At 49.7% G+C, this 18,320-nt stretch overlaps 1 protein-coding gene across 7 annotated transcripts in view; it reads right to left on the reverse strand.

The window, feature by feature from the left end:
• Positions 1-2,228: 2,228 nt before the first annotated feature.
• Zfat (zinc finger and AT hook domain containing) overlaps positions 2,229-18,320 on the reverse strand; it is a 289,108-nt gene continuing 273,016 nt past the window's right edge. For all 7 annotated transcript variants that reach the window (XM_013521342.1, XM_013521341.1, XM_013521339.1 and 4 more), the window contains one exon: positions 2,229-3,122. In XM_013521342.1, the coding sequence (XP_013376796.1) occupies positions 2,883-3,122 (240 nt within the window). In that variant the 3' untranslated portion in view covers positions 2,229-2,882. The remainder of the gene's footprint in view (positions 3,123-18,320) is intronic.

Below are 18,320 nucleotides of genomic sequence, written 5' to 3' on the forward strand. Positions count from 1 at the left end.
TCATCTGCAGAGGAGGAGGAAAAAAAAGACCTCCAGGAAGATCGTGGAGTGGTGAGCAGTAGCAATCAACCTCTCCAAGCTTTGGAGACCAGACGCTGGAATATAGCAAGGAAGAGACAAAGGAAGGAAGTGGGCCCCGGGGATCCAGTAAAGATCTGAAGTTAGAATTGGAGCCCATGGGAAAGTGAGGAGAGGGACCTTAACACAGAAGAAAGAGCTGACAAATGGTACTTTGTCCCTGAATCCCAGCTAGTGGTATTAGAAAGATAGCTCGAATCTACAGAGGTACAGTGACTACGGGTGACTCCAGAGACCTCCACAGAGAAATGTGCCAGTGGAGCAGAACAGTGGACACCACAGGCTGCAGTTGATGGTGAGTGATTCCAGTTCAGACATACCCAGGTGAGGGTTATTAACTTTGGAAAGGAGCCAGCTGACCCTGAGACTCAGAACAGCCATAGGTTTGCTCCATCAAGTGGCTCCCAGTGTCAGGGTGAGGGAAAGCTGTGGGAGACATCCAAGGTCAGGGTGTCAAGTTCAAGCTGGTCAGAGCAGTCATAGTGCAGCAGGCTGAACAACTCAGGTCCTACTCTCACAGCCAGAAACCAGGATCAACCTAAACTTTGGTGGAGTTGAAAGCACAGGCTTTCTGGGATTATCCATCACTCTGCTGTAATTCTGCTGTAGGCTTGCTGGGATCAACCCACATGAATCTGGGCTCTGTCACTCCCCTTTATCTACCAGTGACAGCAGAGACACAATCTGAAGACTTTTTCTCCTTTTTTTGATTTTTTTCTTGTTTGTTCTTGTTTTTATATGACTGTACACATTGATTCTAGCTTTCTTTTGGTGTTGGTGTCTTGTTCTGTTCTTGTTTCTATTTCTTCCTTCCTTTCTCTCCTGTTTTTATACCAGTTTCCCAAAGTTTGTGTAATTTCCTTTGTCCTTCAGCTTTGCTTCTAATCTTCTCTTCTTCTGTTTCTGTTTTTCCCTCTTATCCCTTTTAAATTTTTCCTCCTGATGGTAAAATCATTCTGTTGACAGGATATTTACTGTATATAACTTCTGGTCTGATTTAGATTTTGTTATAAAACTACAAATCTTGTTCATACAGTTAAAGGTGGGACATCAATAGTTAACCCAGTTTGTCATTTTCTAGAGAGTGTTTGATGCTAATGTTATGACTGATTGTATTCCTTTAGTGAAGGTGACATAGTTGTTCTAATCAGTTGTTCTCCCTTGTATGCCAAGACCAAGATTGCCTGAGGGTTATAAATAAACCCATAGGCTAGTGCCAAAGAACCAGGGGCTAGGCCAACTAGGCAGCAACTTCTCATCCCCAATAAATTGAAGAAGAGCTTGCAATAGACTCAAAAGCCAAAAGCCAGTTACACCTAGATGTTATCTTTAAAAGGTACTCATTTCTGAAGCTCTTGACACTAGCCATAAAACCAACACCTGTCACCTCACACCCAAGCTCTCATAGAATCTGGCTTCTGGCTGCCCCTACCACCCTTCCTTTTGCTGCTACCCCAAGCCAATCAGAAATGCTCTTCACGCACCTTCCACTTGGCTGCTGCCCACTGCAGGGAGTGCGCCACTGCTGCTCTTTGGAATTCCCTTCATGCTCCTTTCCACCTCAAACTGTAAGTGCACAGTCATGTGGCCCCAGGCTATAGGACTCTTCTCTATCTCAGCCTGCCTCCCTTGGAAGGCCAGAGGTGCTTCCTTGATTCAGGCACCACTTCCTCCTGCGCTGCAGCCCTCCCACCCTCATCCTCTGGGCCCTGCAGGTCCAATCCTGCCCTCGCTATCAGGGTGGCTCATCTGTATCTGCATCCCTGTGCCTGGCATCTTCCCACAATCCCACTGGGAAATGGGTCTTCAGCAGATACAACCTTGACCTCAGCCATCTGAGAGCGGAGACATAACAGACCCAGGGCAGGCAGGACTTCCCTGGATGCTCCACCTCCAATGCAGGAGCACCTATATGGGGACAAAAATCGTACAGTACTATGTCCCAAAGCCTTGTTTTCCACTCTTCCTAAGCAGAGTACAAATGGGGACACTGCCACTTCTTGGCTGGCACTGAATGACATAGTTGGCACCCAGAAATGGAAGCCAACTCAAGTGCTTTGGTGGGGAACAGACATGGCTGGCTATAATGCAGGGACCTGGGTCTCATGCAGGAAGGGGAATCACATCTTCCCCATAACAAGAACAAAGCACACAGGCAAGAAACACCTTTATTCCTCCCACCTCACCTCTCAGAACGGGAGGCATAGGTAAAAGTGCATTAAAAAGCCAAAGAACTCTAAAATGGCAAGCTGGGACCTTGTGACGGGGGAATGGTGGTTACCGCACTTGATCCCAAGCCGCCCCACACTTGAGGAGGGTGGGACCCTGGGGAGAGAGCTAGGATGTTCCCACCCCTCCACCCAGTGCCACTCATAAGCCATAAGGTCACTTGCTGTGTAATGGCTGTCTCCCTTTCACCAGACTGCAGAGTGGGCCCAGACAGGGATGGGCAGCAGGTGGGGCCAGGGGCTGGGGGTACGATTCAGGGAAGAGGCTGATGGGACAGTCTCAGACTGCATCTGGAAGCAAGGGGTGACATGAGGCAGAAGGGCTGATGCGAAGATCCTTCCGAAGCAGATGATACAGGGTAAGGGGCATGAGTCTGTGAGTCTGTGCTGGGTCCAGGGTCCTGTATTGCTGGTGATGCAGTCGTCTTGACCACTCAAACAATAGCGGAGAGCCCCACCTGGGCCACTGGGCTGGAAGTGCAGAGGACGGTGCTACTCTCCAGGCCAGATGGCCAGGCGGTCTCCTGCCCTGGGTGCCCAGCAGCCTGTCCTGTGCATTGGCAAGGCTGTGGTCCTCTAGAGCTCCTGTGCTGGCTGCTCCTCCGCCTGCTCCTCCACGGGCTGCATGGCCTCCTGCACATAAACGATGAACTCCGAGGCCTCCCCACCCTGTGTGTACACAGTCACCGTCTCAATGCCCTCTACGTCATCAGAGGACACCACCAGGTGGTGCTGCTCGGCCAGCTCCACGGAGGCTTGCTGGAGGGTCTCCTGGATCATGACTGTGTGGTTGGAGCTGGGCTCCTCTTCAGTGACCTGGGGAAGAGGAGGGGAAACGTCACATGGGTCTCATAGTAAGAAAATCATAACACAGGTGAGGGAGCAACTAGTGCATGTCTGGAGCTTGTCTGTGCTTCATAAAATCCTCTAACCCATGCTCTTTGACTGCTCTCAAGCCTACTTCATGGATGAAGACAGCAAGCCTCCATGATACAAGAAAGGTAACCAGGGGCCATTCACTGTGGCAAATGAAACCGAGGTCCAAACTCAAACTCCAAGTTCTTTTCCTGATGGTAAGCTTCCTCCTATGGTTTCTAGGAAGTGTAGGAGTCACTAAAGGATCAGGGTTGGCTGGAGGCTGAAGCAGGAGCAATGGAAGTTCCAAGATAGCCTCGCAATTCTATGAGCCTTGGTCTCAAAATTTAAAAAGAAAGGGCTAGAGATGACTCAGTTGTAGAGCATCCCTGGGTTTGATGTCCAGGACTATTTAAAAAAAAAAAACAAAAACTAAGCATTGTGCAGGTTACCCACTGCAACAGAGACAGGTATAGGTCAAGAGGCTCCTGGAAAGTACACCTAGCTGTTTGGTGGTGACAAAGGAACTAGGCTTCTCTTGGGTCTTCTGCCTTTCCACACACTCTGGGAGCTCAACTCTGTGTGAAGATCAACCTCATCCTAGGAATGATGAGGCACCCTCTCAAGATTCCCTTTCCTCAGGGTCACCCTAGACATTCAAGAAGAGCCTGCCAAGCGACACTGGCTGCTGGTCTGAGCAAGAGGGCTCCAGGGAGCATGAGAGGAGACTACTGAATTCCATGGCCAGGCCTTTCTTGGTAGCTCCAAGCTGGCAGACACATTCCTACCGGTGCTAAGGCCCCACACATTCCTGACTCTGTCAGGTTGGGGTTGCTTTGAACAGCAACTCTTTCTGATTTTGAGAGAAGGAAGAAAAAAAACATGGGAACAACTTAGAAAAAGCTGAGAACCCAGAGCTGCAAGAATGAGTGAAGGATTAGAAAGCAAGCCCAGGAGGGAGGCAAAACGGTGTGGGCTTGCTCAGCTGGAGGGTTCCTCAGACTTGCGGAAATGTCAAAGAGAGGCAAGGGGGAGGAAGCATTTGCTCTGTTCTGCACTACCCTGGGGTAACGGTCAGCCCCACCTTTTCTTAGCTGTGAGGTATGAGCAGTGCTCTGCCCATAACCCTCAGGTTTCTTATCTATAGAAAGTACCTAAGGAAAAGTTCAATGAATTAAAGGAGATTCTGTATGCAAAGTGGGTTGAATAACATCACTGCCCTTTTAACCCATTCATTCATTCATTCATTCATTCACTCACTCACTACCTATTCACACTTTCCTAAACCTTTTCTTCCTGGAACATTGTGGCACACCAATTACTTCTTCCAGTCAATGAAACTTTTACCCCTTTTTCAGCTACCACTAGACTGTGATATACACAAGGGCAGGAACTGTGTCTTTCCTATCATTTCCTCAGAGCCAGGATTAGTACCTGGCACATGGTAAGCTCTCAATATTAGCTGAATGATGATCTTCTAGGTGCCAGGTGCTGAGAAGGGCACTAAGATAGCACCACAGTAGAAAATCACGGTCCCTCAAGGAGCTCAGAGTCTGCAGGGCAAGCACACAGCAGGGGCATAGCAACACCGCAGGGTATGGCAGAGGGCTCCGAGGAGCTGTGGGCTGGGTGCCAGGTAGGTGGAGGCAGGAAACCAGGGCTTCCCGAAGATGAGGGGTTTGCGCAGGCATCCACCACGGGCTCCCACTCACACTGCTTTTGATGGCTCTCCTGGCTCATGACTGATACAGGCGGTTTCCTACTCCTTGCCCCACCCATGTGCGACAGGCCAGAACCACACATCCTTTGGAAAGGGCCCATCTGGCTTGGTGGGTCTCATTCCAACCTGCTGTGAGAGGTAAGGGCTGTGTCGACAGGTGGGTCATGTCTAATCCAGGGAGCAAAAAGGAAAAGGCACCTTTCAGTGGGCCCTAGAGGTTCCAGTGTTAGGGACTGGAAGGAAATGGGGACTGACAAAATTCACCAGAAACTAGAGAGCTACTCCAAGCGGATGCTATTAATATATTTAGTCTGATTTTCTTTTTTCTTCTTTTTTTTTTTTTTTTTAGTAAACCAACACATTTTCTCCCCTTCTTTTACTATTTGTTTCAATTTCGTTTAACTGGGAAAATGAAACATGAGCCAGGACTTTAGAAGTAAATATTGATTATTTGACTTTAAAAGAGAGTCTGGCAAAAGATTGGGAAGGGGAGGGAATATGCAGTGCACCTCTTCTCTTTTTAACATCAGTAATTCTATACAGAGGAGGGTGAGGGACAGGTGACTCACGCCAAGGTCAGCCCACCACGCTCCAGTGAGATGCAATGACAGCCTCTGGGACAGGACACCGTTATATGCGTACGGCGAAGGTCCCAAATCTGAAGCCTAAAATCGAATATTCATTGAAAGAAACATTCCATTGGCTTAAAACCACCACCCTCAACAACTCTAACAGCACAGTATTGGTGGGGGCAGAAATCCTGCCAGGCTGAGGAGAAGCCTCCCTTGCAGGGACAGAGGCTCAGCCCCTGCGCCCATGGTGGCGCCCAGTCCTCAGGCCTGGCCGCAGGAGGCAGCAGGAGGTCTCGAGGGGACTAAGACCTAGCGGCTGCACAGGCAAGGTAAAAAGCAGGAAGAGGCCAGCATGCCTGAACTGCCCGACAGTGTGTCTGTCGTTAACTTTGTCACATCAGACTCTGGGGGCCCCTTTGCAGAGGCAGCATGAGCCCCATGGACGATGGGGAGAAAGGCGTTGCAGGCAGAAAGAATGTGGGGCGCAAAGAAGGGCAGCTGTGGGCCCAACGTCCCACCACCGCTGCCAGCCACCTCCCAGTCCGCAGAGTCCCAGGCACAGTTCTGCCTTGCCCTTGCGGAACACGCCAAGCCGTATGACAGCCTGGTCTACCGTAGCTTCACCCCAGACTCTCCACCGCTTCACCACTGGGCTGTTTCCACTCCTTTCCCAGCTTCCAGGATTCCGCACTGTTCTCCTTTAGCTCCAGCAGAACCTGGAGGAGCCCCGGGTCTATGGCTTCCACATCTCTGGGCCCTCTTCTCTGCAGACACTCTGCTCCCGACTGAGCCAGAGATGCCAGCCCCACCTTGGCTCCAGGCCACATATCTGCGCGTGCACAGCTGCCTGGAGCAGCCGCCACAGGACACAGCAGCTGGCTATGCACGGTCAGGCGGCAAGCAGGGGATGGCATCGCTGGGAGACCAGGCCAGCATTTCACAAAGGGAGATGCAAATGCTTTTGTAGAAGGGCCCTACTTCACCCACACTGATGAACACAAGCTGTCCCCCAGGAGACTTACAGAGGCTGAGGTTCTCACTGCCACCCCCGCACGTACATCTGCTTGCCCATACTGCCTTTTCTAAGCATGAAGTCTTCTTAAGAACCCTTTCTCTACCTGTTTTCTTCATTTCCCCAACTTCAGAAGCGCACTTCAGAAAGTGGCAAGAATGATGGAACATGTGTTCAAAGGAAGGGGAGTATTTTGAGGGGGATTAATGGCAACGTGCCTTTACTGTAATTGATGTAAGTTTTACTTAAGTATTCGCAGTTTTTTTTTTTTAATCACATCATGTAAAGCTAGGACATGAGCTGCATAGAAAGGATAGCCAGTGGCAGCAGGCTGCTTCAGAGGGCACTTCCTGCAGTGTGTCCCTTGTGCAATGCATGTGTCATACCATAATGTCTGCTTCTGTGCACGTTCTGCAAACCACCCACTCCTCCCTGGACCCAGGGAAGCCAAGGCAGTTCACTGAACACCCCTCATCCCACCCCAATGCCTCATTCCAAGAATTTACACACAACATCTTGTGGCCCGGGCATTTCCATTCCATTTTTGCCGAAGGGGTCACTGAAGGCATTAGGAGTCTAGTGGCTCACCTGAGGTCAAGCAGTTGCCAAGCAGCAAAAGCTGGTCCTTGGTCTGGGTGACCTGAGTTCAGGGATATTCCTCAGCTGCTACAGTGTGACAGTGACTAAAGGTATCACATGTCACAGGCTGACAGGATTAAATTATTGCTCCTTCTGCATCCTAAATGTACTAAGAGTGTCTGTATTACTCTCCATCATTCTCTTTGTTCCAACTGATCATTTTAGTACAAGCTTAAAATTATTCTCCACAGAGAATAATCTATTAGCACAAGCTTAAAATCATTCTCCACAGTAGAAATAATACAGCTTTCATGGTGTCATTACCCCCTGAGATGGATTCTCCATTTTCCCCAAACGCTGAATCTAACACATCTTTCAGCTAAATTATTAGCGGCATAGATGGCTTAATAGAAAACCTTAACCCATGGGACTGTAGCAATTATTCACTAAATCAGGCCCTGCATCCTGCAGTTCCACTCGCCTCGAGTGCACATCTGGAGTCTAGACTAGGCCCCAGTGAGAACCCCAGGCATTTGACAGGCTGCACTGATGCTGAAGAGTAGCTTCCCATCGACATCCTGCCTCTTCCTTGGCTTCACCCCTCCTGGCCCACTCTCCCAGCAAACATCGATGGAGACCTGCAGGTTCCAGGCCACTGGGCTGCCTCTGATCGCCTCACTGCCTTGCCTTTTGCCTATTCCCTACCGGTCTTAACTTCTCCTCCTCCAGGTCCCCTCCCACTTTCTATGGAAAGTCTATTCCTGGGAGAATAAGCCTGCTCCCTCCCAACACTCAACAAAGTCACAGAAGTCCCCCTTGTTCAGGAAGCTCTACTTAAGGACAAGTCCTTGTGTCACCCTCTTGGTGCTGTATGGGTGCCCTGCATGGGCTTTCAGTTATAACCTCCTCACTACACCAGCAACTTCCTGGGAGCAAGGACAGCCCTGGCTCTTCCATGCCCAGTGGAGCTGCTCTGTCAGTAGGCACATGGCAGGTGCTAGGCAAAGCTCTGGATCTGCCCAGGCAGAACCTGGAGGCCTGGAAAAAGAGCATCCAGGGCAGCCACATACTTTGGTCAGCCCTCCCTTGTCTGGAATTCTGCGACAGGTGCCAGCCCAGGTGATATGAGTGTGGGGAAGACGATACACTGTCTACAGAGGAGGGACAAACCCCTTCATGTCAAAAGTCCTAAAGGTCTACCCATTCTACAAGAGAGGAGCCCAGGCTCAGAGGAAGTGAACTGCCCAGAGCCACACAGCTGGGAGCAGCGTCCAGGTGCTATGACTTTTGGCCTGTAAAACTCACCCTGCACCAGGCAACCTCACAATGGAGGCTTTGGAGCAGAGGTTCCCAGGGGGACGAGGAGCTACCCATGGGCCTTACCCCCTAAGCCAAGCCCACCCTCCCCTCCCCCAGTGCCACAGACAGTCCAATGCAGGCTGTGGCACCTCCCACTCCGAGGTCACTACGCCTCTGATGGACAAGGAAGCCGGCTCACTGCCCACAGCACAGAACTGAGCCAAGCAAGGGGCAATTCATCAGCCTAAGCAGACGCTGCACAGTCTCTTCATGCTTCTATTGTCTTTAACAGGAACACAGAATGGAACTCTCCCACCAAACTGCCCTGCACCCTAGAAACAGGAAGGACAGCCCCTCTCACCAAGCACAGCCCCGGCTTGTCCTCAGCACACAACAGTGGCCAGAAGAAATGTCTGAGGGGTGTCTTGTCCAGAAGGAAGATGGGGGGAAGAACTGGCCTGTGGACGCCAGCGCTCCTGGGGCCCCTCTGGCGCAGCACATAGCCTTCAGCACACAGTTCCCCACACACCCTGTGAGACCCGCCCCAAACACACACCTGCTGCTTGAGAGGCAGCACCACCACAACCCCTTCTAGGACTTCCAAACAGCCCAGAGACATAGTCAAGGACATTGGAATATGACAAACAAAGCCTAATTAAGGAAGGAAAATGTTGTAGCTCACGGCCGAATCCCACAGAGGCACAGCGAGGGAAGGGGAAATGTTCTTACTAGCTGCATATTGGAAGGAGCATTTTTCAAAACTCTGGTGGAGTACCATAAACACCACATATTTGCATCATACTTTTCATCCAGAGCTTTCAAAACACTGAGAAGAACTTCCAGGTGCCAGCTCTCCACACTGCCTGTGCTGGGGGCCATGTTCCCATCAACTCAATAAAATAAATGGAGTTGAGGAGTTCAGTCTTGATGGGGCATCAGTCCTGCCAGGCTTCTGTCAGGCCATGTTGAGCCCAGCATGTCATTTAAACTTGGCTCTGGGCATATGAATAAGTGATGAATAAAGGAAGTGGAAAACAAATCCTCTTTTAGCTTTACAATGACACGACACATAGTGGGATGGCACTGGCTTAATGTGTATTTGGTTTTCAACTCTTTGAAGGAAAGAGCCCCAGGTGCGCTGCCTTTAGACGCTGCCTACATGCCCACCAGCAGCCTCCTGCAGCTGATGGCCTGGGAAGAGCATGGACACCTGCACACCAGGATCCTAGCTGAAGGGTCTTATCAGGACAGGATCACCCTTCACGGCTTTTAGGAGGAACAAAGTCCACCAGCATCTCTGCCTTCATTGCCACAACCAGGAGGTGCTTTCTTTTCAGGCATCCTTCACATTTCAAATCCATTTTTTATGAGCTGAATCAGCTTCCTATTTTTTAAACTGTGTCCTGGGGAACAGCCATCTCTCAGCTGTCATTAAAGTCTGTGAAAGAGAAGGCACTTGGGGCTGGGCTCCAGGAAACAAACAGAAGCCACCATTTACTCTCCTCTCACTGGAACACCCATTGCTCAGGAGTGGTTTTTGGGACCTGTGAGGAGTCAGCCCCAGAGGCAGCCCTCTGTGACTGAGGAGGCAGACAGGATAAGGGATGTCAGCAGGACACAGCCACTGTCAAGATCAGCAACACTGAAGGTAATGAGCTTCCACTGTGGGAAGGGCTTCATGAGACCAGCAGGGAGAAGAAAGGAGTCCAAGACAAGAGCCAAACTCCCAGGAGGAAACAGGCTAGGTGCGCGCAGCATGTGTGTGGGTGAGGGAGATGGCTGACTGTGGGAGTATGGGTATGCATTTGCATATATATACGTGGGTGTGCACACATCAGCAGGTACACAGGCATGTGTATATGTACATGTACATGGGTATGGGTAGGTGTGTATTTGCCCAGGATACATGGATGTGCATGCATATATGCAGGCACATGTGCACGTATATAGGCATATGTGTGAATATGTGTGTCCATATATATGTGTGTATATGGGTATGGGTACATACATATATATTTATGGATAGTGCAAGTTAATGGGTGTGTGCTGCATGTGTACACTGTGCATACATATGTGTGTATGGTCATGTACATGTGTGGGTATGAGCATAAGCACAGCTTTGTACTCAACCCTGTACTTGTGGCTGTAATGCTATCTGCACTTTTAAATCTCAATAAGGGCCCAGAACAGTGATGGTGGACCTTTTAAAGCTTTCAGTAACAAACATGCCATAGGTTCATACCCCTGCCCCAGAGGTAGTGCCCTTCCTTGCTCACACGTTTGCACTCTCCTTGTATCTGTCTTATGACCCTGCCCGCTTCTATATTTGCAGTCACTTCTCACAGTGACCTTCAGAGCCAGGCCGCTGACAGTTTACAGGATTTATAGACCCCCCTTTCACTTAATTCCCACACAGCCCCGTGAGGACAGCAGGGAAGGGGTGGCTTTGGAAAGGGGTGGTTGAGAGAATTGTAGAGCTCATTCAATCACTGATGATTCATGATACTGAAGCCAAGGATAGAGCCTGCAAGGTCTCAGTCTTTCTAACTGATCCTCCAGCTTCCCATGACCCTCAGAATTATGCTTCCTAGTTGGATAAGCAGGGGACCTCCTGCTCCGCCCTCTGTGTCTACCTCACCTGCTTTCAACTTTGGTTGCTGAGCACACAGCTCACCCTTGCCTCTGAACATCCATCTCTTGGAGCCTCTACTCCATGCTTGCTCTGAAGATCTTATCTTGCACTTGGGAGCACAAGTGCAGGTGCCCTCCTCCAGGAAGCCCACGGGGGCCCTGAGCCAGTCATCCCACTTAGTGGCACATTGACACCTGTCACAGATTCACCCCAAGAAGTCACAACCATCATGTTACCCCTCCCTGAGAAGGCACAGACTGTCTTTCCCCGCTGCTTTGCCTGAGCCTGGCCACACTGGCAAGTAGTAAATTGAATCTCCGCTTCTCAAACGAGTCACAGAATGAATAGCACAGGTGTAAGCTGCATAAGGAAGCGGCTCTCTGGAGGAGAGGAGGGGAGGAGCCACAGCTGGCAGTGGGGTGATTTCTGTTCTGAGCACCCATAGGAGTAACACACAGGCATATCGGAGCCTCAGTGAACAAGCAGTTCAGACTGTGTCTCATGGTGGACTTTCCAAGAAGGAGCCGGGCGCTTATTTCTGAGCACACCACAGCATGAACGCTAACTGCTGGCTCCTCACTGCTAAGCAAATACTGGGCCATCGTCCTAGTGAAGCTGGCAGCGGGGAAGGCCGGCAAAAGGATGCTGGTGCCAAAGTGACAGAAAACATAAGATGGAGAGAAAACAGCTTTGAAGTCAGAGGCAGGTCTGAAGAGCTGGTACTTGTTTTGGGCTGCTAGACTGGAAAGACTGCTCTCCTCTGCTACAAGTGGGACACCCAGTGACACGTGCGCACCTGTTTGCAAGATAAAGCGAAGGTGCCCTGTGTGTTTAATTCCCACATACACGTCAGGTGACTATTGGGCCCTCTTTTCTGTCCCACTAAGAATTCAATACATGTCAAACATTTGTCTAGAGCCCAGCACAACAGGTCCAACAGGTATGCAGTGTACAGCAGGAGGTGGACAGGGAACATTCAGAAATAAGGGGTGCTTTCCTGAGATGATGACCCTGGTCTTCAACACCGTGGGGTTCCTAGGAGTCACAAGTATGAAAAGAGGTATAGAGATGAGAGGGCGCACCAGGGAGAGGAAACAGCACAGAGGAAGTCCAATACCATGAATCTCAGGCAGCTGGAGCACCGAATATGATGGCGAAGCGATGGAAAAAAAGAAAGAAGACTGGAGAGGTCGTCAGAAGCCAAGTCCTGAAGAACCGTACAGCTATTTAATGTGACTAAAATTTACAGGTGCCTTTCCCTGTTAGATAGGACAGAGACATGATAGACACACAGGTTCAACCTCTCATTACGTGGACAGTGGCTATGAAGGAGGGGAAGTAGGACAGACCGGAGGCCAAGGACAGGCTGAAATCCAGTAAGTGGGCACAAGGAAGTGTTTCTCCATCATCACATTTCACCCCTTACCCGGCTCCCATCATGCTCTTCTGCGCAGCCCTCTCTGGATCTGTCCACGTCCAGACCATTGATGGCTTGGGAGCTGTGTAGGAGATTAGTAGAGCACACTTCTAGTGGTGTTAGAGAGGACCCTTTGGGTCTGTCTGGCCCCTGGCCCTTTCCTCTCTGGCACTGTTCCCCACTCTGCTTCCCAACTGACATGAACTGAGCAGCTCTGCTCCACCACTACCCTTCCACCATGATGTTCCTGCCTTAGGGCCAGCTGACCCTGGACTGAAACCTCTCAAATTAAATCTCCTTTCCTTTAACTTGTGGGTGCTGGGTATTGTCACATCAATGGAAAGCTGACTAATGCACACTTCTTCCAAACCTGGTGTGGCTCCCCAGCACTGAGCTTGAGGCTTTTCTCTGTCTATATCTCTCCCTGTATCTTCTCAGCCAGTCTCTCATGACTTCAGCACTGTCTTTGGGTTCATGGTATCTCTAGCCCAGGCCTTGCTCTGGACACTCAAACCTGCACAGCTCGTTACTGTGCTGTGTATCCAAACCAATGTCCAGCAGTCACCTCCAAGTTAACAAGGCCCAAATGGAACTATTCATTGCCTACTCATCCCATCCCTCCTTGTTCTCATCTCAGCAACGGAACATCCTAATTCTCTTCCCCATGTTCCATGTCCAAAGTGTGGGTGTAATCATCCAGCTCTGCCGTGGAAACATGCCCAAACTCCCAAGTGCCCCCTTCCTCCACAGGCACACCTGTGCCAGTGCAGTCGTCTCTCACTCTGCCTGACTATAGTGCCTTAGTCACTTTCCTCACTACTGAGACAAAATACCCAACATCTAAAGTTAAAGGAGGAAAGGTTTATTATAGCTCACAGTTTGCAAATGTAAAAGTTCACAGTTGGTTGGCTCTAAAGGATGGTGACTTGGCAAGGGGCAACAGTTCACGGCAGGCAGAAAGGAGCAAGGCAACAAGCAGTGAAGTGATGAAGCAGCAAATGACGATAGCAGCCCTCTTTCTGCCCCTTACATTCTATGCAGGCTTCATGCCCCTAGAGTGGGTAGCACTCACATCACATCCAGGGTGGGCCTTCCCATTACCCACATTATAACTAGGCCAAACGAATTAGTGGACTCATTTAGGAATCACACACCCCCAATCCCAGCATCACACACTTGGATCAAGCCACCTCTGGAAAGCTCCACCTATGACCACATAAGTTTTGGGGGGCACATCTAGACACAACTATAACATATAAGGTTTTTTTTTCTTATGTCTGCACCCCAGTTTGCCACAATTGTCACCAACATAGGGTGTGAGGCACTAGATGTGACAGAGAGCACATGAAGAGATACCACGTTGGATCAATGTATGGATACAGCCACTATGCAGTCGGGTTAGACCCCATTCAGATAGGGACAAGGTCCCATCCCTATTGCCTCTCAACTGTGCTAGGCTCCAGGCCTTACCCAAAGGCCATGCCTGAGGCCAGCCGGGAGGAGCTCCGGAGATGGATCAAACAACACTCAAAGGCTGACTAGCCTCAGGAAAAGTGGTTGGGGTACACTGAACATCTGGTATAGAGAAGATGTAGGGCTAAAAAGATGCTGTGTCTTCAAATAAATGGGAGTTGTTATACCTGGGAGCAGTTAGAGATGCTCAGATCCTCAGGGCTTGCACTGAGTAGCTGGGATACAGAAAGAGTTCCAAGAGCTGAAACAGCAAGCTGCCATTTCCACAGCTATTTAAGTAGCTGATCTGAGGGCAATATGTTGAGATTCCTACTCAGAAGGGAGGTGAGATCTCTCATCCTCTACTGGGGGCTATTCTTTACGACTCCTGCATTCCAAGGCCCATACAGCAGAGATTTCTGCCCTTTTAGAAATAGTAAGAAAATAGCTTCCCCCTTTCTCCCTGCTTCCTTACTCCCTCATTCGCTCAGGGTGCCACCCTCTCAGCCCTGTTGCCTCCCTGTGTCACAGTTCTCCTACCTCCATGATGGAGGAAGCCCACAGACCTCAGAGACAGAGCCCTCTACCTCAACAGAGGTATTCTGGGAAGTTGTAGGGGGCATGGCAACATGCAGGAATGTCCCACATAACCAGTATTGGGCACATGACCTCTACATTGCCCACCAGCCATAAAGATGCAAACATAATAGTAACAACAATGATATCTATGATGTTTGGAATCTAGTACCTCCCTTTGTTTCACATATAAACACAGCGCTTTGTGTATGGAGCTTTCCTAGGAGCACATCTAGTGTCTACACTGAGGGAAGATCATACACGCTTCTGCTAAGGACAACATTCAGCACTAGCCTGCTGCTCCTGGTGCTTGGGTCAACCCCAGACTCCATCTCATTCAGCCTTGCTGGGAGCGATACAACCACTGTGGACTCTACGTACAAATTTCTACAAACTCAGCCCTGGAGTTCCTAACTCTGAAATGGGTATCGTTGAGCTAACTGAACACATCAGCAGGACACACTCCTGCTGGAGCTGCTGGAAAGAATGCACTTCCTTGACTTCTCCAGCTCCTAGGGTCCACCTGTTTTTCAAAGCCAGAAGATGCCAGCCTTTCTCATGTCAGCGTCCGGACCTGACTTTCCTCCATGTAAGGACAGTGGTTGCGCTGAGGTCCCCTGTAGAATGCAGGATAATCTTCCCATCTTAAATTCAGCCAATTACAGTCTTCGTTCCTCCCTGCCACTTGAGATCTACCACATCCAGGTTCTGGTGTAGGATACAGGCATCCTTGGGGACCCAACAGTGCAGTCATGGCTGAATATTAATATTCTAAAATTCTCTTTTAAAATTTTTATTTTTCTTATTTTAAAGAGAATAAAAACTAAGAAAAAATAATAAAAACGGTAGAGAATTTCAGAACAGGAGGATAGGAAATTAACATCATTTCTCCTTGTTCTTACCATTAGGACTTTAGAATGATGCCTGGTCATGTATGTACATACATCTATGATACCACTCCAGAGTAATAACAAGGGTGGTATTAGAACACATTTGCCCTTTGAGAGCCCAGGCCTGAGGGAGAACGGAGACCTTGTGAGCTGTCCAGCCACTGGTTTCCTTAGACAGCTTGTCCTGCTCATGTCCAGACCATCTGGGACAACTCCCGTCCACCTCACTGCCATAGGAGCTGCCCCTTCCATTAGCTCCCAGAGGACTAGTGTGCAGCTCCCACACTTCACGACCAAGGAGGGTGAGACTAAGTATTTCCTTCCAAGTAGTTAATGTCTTCTTTTACTTCACAAATTCCCTGACTCTATGACCTGGGAAGGCTTAGAGAACTGAACACAGAAACGTCCATATAACCCAACCACAGGATGAAAACAACACTGCAGTCAGTTTCGCTGGATGACATATCCCCCTGCATGTCCAGGCTCTGGAGAAGGAGCTTATTCTTTCTAGCAATTAGAGTTTCAGTTGCTACTTAAATTATAATGAAGCCACAACTTCCCCCAGCATCCTTGGAGAGAGAGCAGCAGATCCATCTGATGAGGCGCCTACACAAACACTTTTGCTTTCACAAGCCTGGGTTAAGAGCGGAGCTGTGTGCATCAGTAACAGAGGGAAAGGATAAATACAATCCTGAAGTTAGTGAAGAATGAGAAGGTGTAAATAAATGTGGTTTGTAAAAAAAAATCATAAATTCCTAATGTTAGAAATCTATATGTATGTATAAGACAAAACAGTGAAATGTTATATGCAAGGGACTTGTGGAAATATCTCAAGATATTCATAGGCAGGAAGAAACCATTCTGGACAACAAAGAAGATTTCAAGCCCTTTAACAAGGGAGAGAATGCAAAAGAAGTGCAGAAGGCCGTGGCTGGCCTGCACCAGGCAAGGAATCTTTCCTGATGGGAGACTGCACACTGCCTTCCATCACCGTACTTTTCTCTTGCTCATGAGCAGACAGCACACACTTTTTCTTTCCCACACAGAGTCCAGAGCGAAGCTGCAATGGCTGCTTGCTAACAACACAACATTGCTGCCAGCTCCTCCGGCCCCTAGGTCTAAGATGCAAGGCCTCCTAGTGGCTGTGCCCCATCTGCTCAGCACCAGGGCAGGGTTCCACTGCACAGAGGGGTGGCACCACAGCATGGACTGTCCCCAAACCCAACTGATGGGAACAGGAAGAGCCAGCTCTCTTTGCTGTTGAGAGATGGGCCTGTGAAAGAGAGGGGACCACAGGACAGCCTCCTCCTGCCGCTGCACCACAGAAAAGGACAGGAAGGAACTCATAGTGGCCAAACTAGCTCGACAGGCAGGAAACTGAGGACTCACCCTGCTGGCACAGCCTGTACCTCTCAGTACTGTTTAGTTTAGTACGAGTCATCACCCAACAGGAAAAGACAACACGTCTCCTGTACATTGTGATTCAATGCGGAAAGCAACAAGTGGGACCCATGTCCGCCCTCTGCAGGAGTCTGCACCCACCCCTGGCCCAACTGAGCTGGACTTCCTATAAGCTCAAGCCACCCCTGTGCTCAACACAAGCCCCCGCACACAGCATTGGGCTTACAGTAGACACTCCATAAATGCTAAATTGTATGATTCCAATGCCTGTGTACCCCAGGAGGTATTTACTTTAAAACTGAACTGAAGTAGACTGCATCACAGTCCTAGTAAGGGGAAGGAGGAAGGAGGCAGCTTCTTAGTCTGATGTTAGGCAAGCTTCTACTTTGCTGACCTCCGAGCTCACATGCACTGAGTTCCTACTTCACTTATGGGCAGGTAGGCAGCACTCCACATCACTGCCAGCACTGCACAAGGGAGCCTCCTCCTACAGACTCCAGCCCGTTGGGAAGTCAGGCACTCACTGGTGGCCCTCAGGAACAGATGCGTCCTTTCCCCTCTTCTCCCCCAAATCCCCACCCTGTGGTTAGGCCTTCTCCATCTGCATACTCCTCAGAGATGAGTGCTCTACCCAGGGAATTTTCACACAATCCCCCAGGAGCCTGGGCCCTCCTCACTGCCAATGCTTCTTCAGCCCCCAGGGGAGGTGCTGGATGAAAACCCAGGATCTTACTGCTCTCTGCCTTCCTGTGCCACTGCAATGACACTCTCTCTGCCAGCTGAGTAAGCACTTTCCTGGGCTTTAAGTGTCTTTCCTGGGCTGGCCTTCCCCCAGCAGGACAATCTGTTTTTGTGTCACCTGGGGGGTCCTCAAGCCTCTGCAGACTTCCCAGACTCTTGCTGGATAAGAAGTAGAGAAGGAAGGTGGGCTGCGGGAGCCATGCAAGTTCTTCCCTGGATGCACAGAACCTTAGCCTGCCCTCAGAAGGAAAACCAAAGCCCCACGGTTAGGTCTACATTTATCATAACAAACACAAACCAGCTAAATCACTTGTCATACTTAGGAAGGTAAGTTCATTAGCGGTATGAAGAGAAAAAGAAACTCAACTCAACCCCTTCTCACATCAGGTCCTGGTGTGGCTCAGACACCCACCCTACTGTGACACCCCTCAGGGACACCACCGTCATTCACCCACTGAACATGCCCACATCTCTGCTTTATATCCTCGCTCACGTGAGTGATCTGCTCAGACTTGACCCTTTCTTTTAGCTAGGTCTCAGATGCCTGTGTTCTTCTTGCTCAGAACCATCCCTCTCCCTAAAAACAAAACAAAGCAAAGCAAAGCAAAGCAAAGCAAAGCAAACCAAAACAAACCAAAACAAAGCAAAATAAAACAAAACCCTCCTTTACTTTGGGCAATGTCCCTTAGCATCACATTCTAAGTCAGCCTTGCTCTTACATCAGGCTGTTAAAACATGGTAGCTTAGAGTGGGCGGCAGAAGTTCTCACAGTGCTGGAAGCTGGAAGTCTGAGATCAGGGCAACACACGGTTGGGCTCAGTGAGGGGCTTCTTCTGCTGGCACACTCTGTCTTTCCCTTATGGCTTCA

The sequence above is a fragment of the Chinchilla lanigera genome, unplaced genomic scaffold (assembly GCF_000276665.1).
Source record: "Chinchilla lanigera isolate Chin_1 unplaced genomic scaffold, ChiLan1.0 scaffold00060, whole genome shotgun sequence".
In the NCBI taxonomy this organism is placed as follows: Eukaryota; Metazoa; Chordata; class Mammalia; order Rodentia; family Chinchillidae; genus Chinchilla; species Chinchilla lanigera.